The sequence below is a fragment of the Acyrthosiphon pisum genome, chromosome A1, assembly GCF_005508785.2.
Source record: "Acyrthosiphon pisum isolate AL4f chromosome A1, pea_aphid_22Mar2018_4r6ur, whole genome shotgun sequence".
NCBI lineage: Eukaryota > Metazoa > Arthropoda > Insecta > Hemiptera > Aphididae > Acyrthosiphon > Acyrthosiphon pisum.
Genome location: NC_042494.1, coordinates 54,315,095 through 54,324,373, shown reverse-complemented (window position 1 = coordinate 54,324,373; position 9,279 = coordinate 54,315,095). Strand labels below are relative to the sequence as shown.

General features: G+C 31.3%; 2 protein-coding genes across 5 annotated transcripts; one reads left to right on the top strand and one right to left on the bottom strand.

The window, feature by feature from the left end:
• Positions 1-6,556, top strand: LOC100169119 (serine/arginine-rich splicing factor 4). Of its 3 annotated transcripts, none has more exons than XM_008186932.2 (8): positions 1-303; positions 1,642-1,713; positions 1,789-1,900; positions 4,396-4,852; positions 4,922-5,079; positions 5,139-5,316; positions 5,383-5,630; positions 5,688-6,556. In XM_008186932.2, exons 2-8 carry the CDS (start codon positions 1,650-1,652, stop codon positions 5,902-5,904), a joined length of 1,434 nt encoding a protein of 477 aa, XP_008185154.1. In that variant the 5' UTR covers positions 1-303; positions 1,642-1,649; the 3' UTR covers positions 5,905-6,556. The 3 variants fall into 3 exon arrangements, with proteins under 3 accessions (XP_008185154.1, XP_008185153.1, XP_001952849.1); XM_008186931.3 differs by lacking the exon at positions 1-303 and adding an exon at positions 1,305-1,502; XM_001952814.5 differs by lacking the exon at positions 1-303 and adding an exon at positions 1,306-1,509.
• A 979-nt stretch (positions 6,557-7,535) lies between these two features.
• LOC100167071 (NADH-cytochrome b5 reductase) lies at positions 7,536-9,266 on the bottom strand. Of its 2 annotated transcripts, XM_016806133.2 has the most exons (2): positions 9,195-9,266; positions 7,536-9,130 (listed from the first exon to the last, which is right to left on the bottom strand). In XM_016806133.2, exon 2 carries the CDS (start codon positions 8,823-8,825, stop codon positions 7,911-7,913), a length of 915 nt encoding a protein of 304 aa, XP_016661622.1. In that variant the 5' UTR covers positions 8,826-9,130; positions 9,195-9,266; the 3' UTR covers positions 7,536-7,910.
• Between the last annotated feature and the right edge of the window lie 13 nt (positions 9,267-9,279).

The window sequence follows — 9,279 nt, the reverse complement described above, 5'->3', positions numbered from 1 at the left end:
ACTCGTCTGAGACAGCCTGTACTGGGGTCGATGTTTTTATTTTTTTTTTCTTATTAGCTATTGCTGGGCTTGTGTTTTTTTTATGTAGCTGCTGCCTGTTACTGTTATGTAAATCATTATCGTTTCGAAGACGCTTTTGATGTGAAAAAAAAGCTCGGTCGGTTATACATCAATCGCATTCCTGCGGGATTGTGAACGCATTTTTCGAGTTCGATTGGAGTTCTCATCTGTTTGGTGTTGTGTGTGAAAATCTAAAATCGTAAAATTAAAAGTTAAAAAGTGACACGTTCGTTGGTTCAATAAGTATGTATTTTGTTGGCAATCTGGAATGGCTGGAATGATTTTTATTTTTAATTTTTCATGATCTAAGTTTTAATGTTATTGTAATAATAAAAAAAAAAAACACGTACTTTGTTAAGAGCGTGCACGTAGAATGTTAAGTCATCGAATCCGTCGAGCTGATCGCGAGCCGCTTCCGTCCGATTATTGTATTTTGATTGCGCGACGCTATGTACACCGAGCCTCCGACCGGCGCGTATTGCCGGGGGCCGTTCGTCGATATTATATCCGTTTGCCGTTCGGTCGTCGCGAATCTCTAGTGGATATGTCGCTTGCCGAAGCGTTCGGGTAGCTTCTCGTTAATTCTCATTCGTACTACGTCCGACGTGTTCAATGCTTTTACTTGCAGAACTCAATTGCATATTATGTAATGCTGCTAGTATTATTTATATTTAAGCTTTAGCAAACCGTTTTGCTAATTTGTATCCAACCAATATATCTTAAAATGTATTCACTATCTGTTTGCTTTTCTTTTACCATTTCTTGAATAATCACCTACTTAACTCAATGTTATAAGCATATTGAAATTTATATTTTTAATCTTATACAGCAATCTGTGTTTTTATGTGTTGCCTGTATTTATATGTTCTTACTACTCAAAGATGTACATTCAATTGTAATTTAATAAGCATAGGTACCTAGGTATACCCATTTTCAATAGTTTATATTATGATTCATTTCCCTTCTTTTTTTTGAATATAAAAATATATTTACTATAATAGTGTTTCAACAAACTATTTAACAATCCATATTTTATGATTACCTTGTTAAATAGTAAATATCTATTGCTGGATTTTTTTAGTCTAAATCATGAAAACATTTTTTTTATACTCAACATTGTTTAGTTGTTAGTATAAAATTATTGTTATTGTAGAACTAATAATTTAAATATTGAGAGTTTATGAAAAGTACTAATTACATATAATAAATACTAAAATGTAACCTAAATTGATATTTTCTACACATATAAAACTAAATACGTACCTAAATATTTTCAAATTGCTTTAAAGTTTAACATTAAAATGAATAATAACTGAGTACTTAACATTTTCCTATTATATCAATATCCATTGAATTCCTTTCGTCCGGTGTTTTCATTTATGAGTCGCAACTCATCATCTGGACGTATATGAATCCAAGTAATTCTGACAGCTCGACTAATGGTATGAAGTACGTCAAAAATTGATCAATTACATATAATGATATTATTTATTGGCCTTGTGTTACATGTGATAATATATTGATAACATTTACTTACTATTTTAAATATTTTATACTATGGTATTATTTAATGTTTTATAGGATTGAACATGTCTAGGAATGAAAGGCATAGAAATGATAAAAGAGCTTCGTCAAGTCGTGCCAGATCTAAAGGTATTTTAAAATTCATCAATTTTAAAATTTAAATATATTTTATAATTGTACCTATTATTATCAACTCTGTGGTAGAATCACCAAGAAGAGAGCTGGAAAATGTTGTTAAGAGGGCCCGGAAAGACAGAGATCAAAGCCAGTATTGGATTAACAAAGTTTTAGAAGCTGAAGAAAAAGATCCGAACAGGTATGTTAAAAATTTTTATAAAATATTATGCATTACATGTTTTAGATATACTTAGTTTTACACAGTAAACAAAAAAGTAAGATATGTTTAACTGAAATTTCAACATTTCAACTTAAAAGTATTTGGTATTTCTTTAATTTTGTCTTCTTTTTTTGATTGAGTTAATTTTATATCATTATTTCTAAATCTTATTAATGAAAAAATTGCCAACAGGGATGTAGTCAGGATTTTATTTTTGGGGAAAGGCAAATTAAAAAAAATTTTAAGTTTAAAATTTTTTTTTATTTTAACAAAATTTAAATTTGTTATGATATATTAATGATGTTATAATATGAATATATAAACAAATTGTTTGTTATTTAATAAATGCATGTATAAAGTAATAATTGATGTTTTATAATAAATATTAATATTGTATAAATATAATTAAAAGAATGTCAGTGCATTATTTGTTTCCTCTTAGACCCACACACATCATAGGTAAGACACTTTCACCTAAAATCGTTTTTTTTTTATGAATTTTGAGTAAAATCACCTATTACAAAATGTATAGAAGATAATATTTTTAAGTTTAACATATCGGTTTTATATTTTATTTTTATTTGACTGTATTTGTCTTTCAAAATAAAATAAAAAATGTATAAATTTAAATGATGTTTAAATTGTTTTGAGACAATATTTAGACAAATCAATATGTCATACCCTCAAAAATATTATTCTCTATCACTTTTGTAATGTTCGATTTTACTCTAAGATTACTCCTTACTACTCTTAAAATATGTAAAAAATAATATTCTGCGTAAAAGCGGTTTGTCTATGTTACACGAGGGCCAGAAAGAGAAACAAACCATGCTATGACATCTTACGGCCGTTCTTATAATGTCCGGTAAAGTGTTGGTTAACGCTAACCGATTGATAACAGATTATATTACCGGCAGAATTCGACCGGTTAAGTGTCTGTTAACTTTAACCAGACATTGTGAGAACGGCCTTAGTATAAAAAGCCCTTAATATAAAAAACAAGATTAACTTAAATGCAGGTTTAATATAGGTATAATTATATTTTATTATTGTCTTTTTTTATTTTTGTCACATATTTTGGTGAAATATATATTTCCTAATGAACAGATAAAAGTCAGCCCTGTTAAACGTTAATTTCTAATTTTATTTTGAAGTTGGGTTTTCACCCTTTTTTAAGTTGAAAATGAACTCTGCTTCGGTTGTAGATAATGGGAAGGTGTAACTCGTAACAGATGGTTTATATTCGGGTAAAAGGTTGAATCACACGTGTCTAAAATTGCCATAATGTCAGTAGAGGTTTCTTCAATAATTTTTACTTTTCACACCAAAGTAAATTCTCACTTGTTTCAAATTTTTCAGAAATGTTATCTTTAAAATAAATATCAAGTTTTTAATTTTCGTCATTTTTATTTAATGCTTAATTTGGTAACAATATTTCTATTGATGATAAAATACCGTTATTTTGTGTTTTTGTTCTAACCAATTTTCCAAATGTAAATAAAATTATCTGAACATTTTAGACAATTTATAAAATTCTTCTGGCAAATTACAAGAATAATTATCTATATAATTTTTTTCATTTGTATTACGATGAATTTTTTGATTTCAATATCAAAATACATTTTAGATAATATACTAACCTCTTAAAAGATTGGTGAAAACGATTCCTTTGAGTTTTGTCTTATATGTTTCAGCCTCCTTATACTATTGCTAGCATAATCAACAGCAGATGAAAGATCATGCTTAAGACTTTGCAAATAATATGACAATGAAAGAGTGAACCTTAATAGGTTTTCACAGAAAAATAATAAAGTTACAAAACAATTTTTTCTACAGCTGCCAAAAGTGAATAATCTTTTGTTGAAATTGTACGATCTGTTTTTTTGATATTTTGCAGACTACCTATAATTTGTTTAAAAAGCTCAACAAAAACCTTTACTGCATTGTCACATTCCACATAAGCTGACCAGACATGTTTTTTAGTTCCTGGAATATATTCTAAACCGGCTCCGTGCACTTTTTTCCTCTTCCACTGGTTATTACCTATGCCTTTATGGGAGATGCGCGCTGCTGGTCAGGAACACGTCGCCGCCCGATGCGTTCTTATAATATTTGGAAAGAAGTATTAATACGTCCCCGATTCCAAATAAAATTTCCCAATAATTAATTTTATTTATGTAAATGTTCTATCTCAGTTTTATATATAATACATAAACAAATTTAACAACTAGGTTGAAAATCACTGCTCTACACTTTTTCTTGTTCCTTAAGATGTTTTAACAAGTTGTTAACAAACCAAAAATAATGATTATGATTTGACAATGTATAAAAAATGTTTAAATTTAATAATTTTGTAATTATTATAGTATTAAGTTATCAAAAATAAATATAATATTATGTGATGTTTTATTTAGGAAGCCTTTATAATACATACATATGCATATCACTAATTTAAGTAAATATTTTTGTTTAAGGTGGAAACATTCTGGTTTCAAAGAAATGTATAGTGATCGAAGATCTAGGTCAATCAGTAGACGTTCATCTAGTAGCTTTTCTTCTAGTTGCTCACGTTCATCTATGCGTAGGTCTCCATCCCATAAACGACGTAAACCACTTTCACGGTCTCCCGATTTAAGAAGATCACGCCGATCGTTATCACTTCGAAGGGGGTCTCCATTAAATAGACGCCGTTCACCATACCGAGCAAGAAAGTCTCCTTTAACTTTACATTCTAGAAGAAGGCGTAGATCCACTTCAGAGTCACCACCAGCCAATGGTTCACGTATCAGGCGATCCAGATCTTTAAGTAGAAGACGTAGATCTCCTATACTTGGTCGCAATCGTAGATTAGGAATAGCTTCACCTCCACCTAAAAGAAGAGGGTCTAAAAAACATGGTCTTAAACGTATTCGAACATCATCAGCTGAGGAGGTATATTTTTAATTTCATAAAACTTATAATATTTTTTTATGGCTATATAATTATTAATTAATATTTTAGGTACGTTCATCAAGTGTAAGTACATGTTCAGATTCTCATTGTTCAGTATGTGAAGCTAGAATACCTGCTGGTAGACGTGAGCCACCACCAGAACCATTAGCTAGGCCAAAATCTCCTAAAATGTCCAGACCTGTTATACCCATACATGAACGTTCTAGGTAATTAATAACTTTTGTAATTTTTTGAGTTGTTAATTGTTATTTTTATTATATTTTAGATCAAGATCATTTTCAGTACCTAGGTACACACCCGTAGTAGAAGTAAGTTCTACTACTGGATTACCTAAGGCTGGTCCACTTCCAGAATCTGTACCAACCAAAACTAAACGTATAAAAAAAATGAAATCGCACAAAAAGAAAAAATCACATAGATCAAAATCTTCACAAATTGAAACTGTATAAATAAATTATTTTAATATTAAATTGTATGTTAAAGTTCTAAATAATTGTTAAACTTTTTAGGCTGTTTTACATCAACCAACGATTAAAGTAGAATCAATGTCGGAAGAAGAATCTAGTGTTGGTGGTTCAGATATGCCAATGAGTTCTTCTTCTGGAGGTCAATTAACATTATCTGAACGTTTTAGTAAGGTGGCTCAAATGGGTCGGGCCCATGAGTTACCACAAAGGAGTCTTCGTGTGACAGCTGGTGATGATTTTAGAGTTGAAATTGGTTCACCTCCTCATCCATTTCCTACTCCAGCTTTAGGGTAAATAATGTTATAAAAAACTGATTTCTAAAATTAACTAGGAATTCTTTTTTCTAGGTCATTACCAGAAGGTACATCTATTGAAGATGTAAAAGGTCGTTATGCTTATTATAAAGATCAAGGGTATTTAGGTGATCTTACATTAAATGATTATGTCAAGTGGGAAGAATGGTGGTATAAATACCAAGATTGGTTAGAAGCAGAACGTGCATATGATGCTCATTTGGATAGGTATAGAGATAGACGATACAGAGATGAACCTCCTATATTCTGACATGAGAAAAGCTCCATGCGAGGTCATCAGCAATATACGGAATCTGATGATGATGTGTAACGAAATATAGTAATAATAACATTAAGTGAAAATTATTAACAGTTAAACAAAGTTATCAAAGAAAACTTGTGATCTGTGCATAGACAAATATATTAATTGTTGAAAAAAATGACTCATGAAATATCACACTTGATACCAACAAAACTATTAATAAAGCAGCTTTGCTTATAAATGTTTTTTACTATAAATATTTACCTAGATCATTAAGTAGGTAATCAAAATTGAGTTATTATTACAGATATTAATTTCTTATCATTTTTGACGAAATCGCAGCTTTTATGTAGTAGTATTTTTATTTTGAGTATTGTGTTACTACTTCTTTGTAAACATGTAAATTACTCATAAAGTGAAATTGTTATGTAAAAGTTAATGTGAGAAAAATTTAAAAAGTAGATAATGTGTTAATCATGTATAACAAAATATTTGAGTCACTTACTGATCATTTTAATTAAGTATAAGCATATATATGTATATATAAATATTTATATATGTATATTTTCTATATTATCTATATTATATTTTTAATTTTAGTGAAAACTAATACCCAGTTGAATTGCTATTGTTGTTAAATAAAATAATGTCTAAAATAATATTTGAGATTTAATTTTTTTTTTTTAATTCCCAAAAAATAATTTGTTCATATTAATTATTTTGTTTTATTTAATGAAATAAAATAATAAAATATTATATTAATAAAAATATTATGTTTTAATTGTACCTAAAGAAAAAATATTATTACAATTAATATTATGATGCATAGTAATATTAAGAGAATGTTACATATGTCACCACTCACTTGTTGATTATAATATTTGTATTATGTTTTACAGTCAGCTTGAGTTACATACAACAAGTAAATTCAACAAATTTTAATTAAATACAAGTTAAATAACTCTATTAAAGAATTTGTGGGTGAGAAGGAGAACTAACACAAGTGATTTGTATTGAGTTTTTATTATTTTATAATTTATTTTAAAGAAACGTTCATTAAAACAGTGTTAAATTTATCTTTGAACTTTGGTATAAATATTTTTGGAATCTTACACATTCTTTACTGTAAGCCTGTAACACTTGCTATTTTTTTGTATTCATCTTTTTTTATACAATATGAAGACTTGTAGAGGTTTGCCCTAATCAATTTATATACATTATTTACATTATTACAGCAAGGTGTCTATGCTTGAATTCTTCTATACCAGTTCACTGTATTATAATGAAAAAAAAGACATGATTATGAATAAAAATATTAGTATTACCAATTTATGAGCACACCTAAAAACTTTCACAGTAATTGATACTGGTTTAGTTAACGCCCGCCAAGAAAATATTCTTCCGCCAGCCACCAGTTTGGTTTAGTTGATGTCCGCCACTTATATCTCTTAAATTTTAGATGTTCTAATCATTTATAAATAGTATTGTTATGTTGAATTAATTTTTTTCCTAAACTCAATTTTTTTAAATATTTAATTCTATTTAATATTTTGTAAAAATAAATTTTATAAAATAATGGTAATTACATTGAATATTCACAGAATATATTGAAGATTATAAACAAAAAAGTTATAACTACATTTTTTTTATTGAAGAAAAATTTATATTTACAATCTGTACTAACAAGTTATACAATAATCAATAAGTAAATTTGATGAGGTCTGATTGACGAGAGGAGGAAGTCCCGTGTGGCTACATTATTCAAAAATTAAAAATATGGTGATAGTGGCAAGACAATACTTTCTTGGCAGTCGTCACTTGTCAACTAAAACAGTAACCAAAAGAAAAAAAATGTTTTTGGTCACTGGTAGTAAAAAATTTAATTTACATAGATAAATTGTTTATATTTAAACGAATATTAAAATTTTTATTTTAAATGCCTAGCATTATATTTTAACAATTTGTAAAAATTTGTTGAAATTATTGTAGGATGCCTAGTCATGCAATATGTAATGTCAAGATACTTTTAAATCTTTTATAGAATTATCTAATAATTGAATATGGTCTTGTTTAATATTGTAAATTTGTAAAGAGTTGAAAATATATTGATTGAATTCATCGTTTCCACAAATGAGCCATAGCGTTCGCAAGTTTTGTTGTTTATCGATTATTTCAGCCATGTTATCCTGCGAAATTCTTCCTTCTGTTATATTTTCATTGTACCAAAACGATTTCGAACATTGCGACCAATCGCGTTCCCTCGTTAAGTACAAATGTACCGCACAATTCCAATAAGCCGCGTAACCGGCCAACTCCTTGCGCATCAGCACCCCGTTAAGGGTTTTGGACGAGTAATGCAGTCTCAGCAACGCCTCACACTTGTCGTCGTCCAACAGCGACCCGATCAGACCCACGAAGCCGGCCACGCCGGTACCGCCGCCGAACATGACTATCGAATCGTACCCGTCGTGCCGCACGCCGCCCGAAGGCCCGCGCACCTCGACGACGTCGTCAACGTTCATTTCCAACAGCCGCCCGGTGAACCTTCCGCCGGGGTAGACCTTGACCAGGACGTCGAACGAGCAATCGTCGTCGCCCACGGCCACCGGCGTGTACGGTCTGCTGAGGCCGTTGGCCAGCCGGACGTGAACGTGTTGAGTGTACGCGACCGGTAGTCGGCCGACGGCCTTCGGGGTGGCCGCAAACGTGTACGCGTGTACGTCATCACCGAGCGGCCGCGCGGACACGATCCGGTATGGCCTGTGCGTGGTCGCCGACAGCAGATCCCGCCGCAGCCTGTCACCCTCGCCGGTCTGGCGCCGTCGTTGCCACCGCGCGCACTCTCGGTCGTACACGTCGAACACGCAGTCCGCGCATCCGGTACCGCAGCAGTCCGACTCGGAGGGTGGTTCCGGCGGCGGGTCGTACATGGTTGTAGGGAGGGGGTGAAAAGTTTTATAGGCCTCGAACGCGGAATGATGACAGACGAATGATATCAATCAATGATCTTGATCCAAATTCCAAATGATCTAATACTATGCCAATACCAAATACTATAGATTATAGGACGATGTAGAGAAGATGGAAGGTGGATTATAGTATTTACTATTTGCCTTCAATAATTATTATTGAATTATCATTCTAATCGAGTAAATTTACTTGCTGTTATCAGCGCCATCGTTATCAGCGACCATGCTATCACAAATGAAACATCAATCGTGGTTATGACTTACGACTGAAAATATTTATTAATTAAAGGTCGAAACAATTAAACAAATAAAAATAGTAAATACACTCACCTCTTGAGCTAATAATTGCTCTGTTAATAAACGTATTGGTCGTATAACCGCCCGTTCTATGCATTATGTGCGCTCACTCTACCGT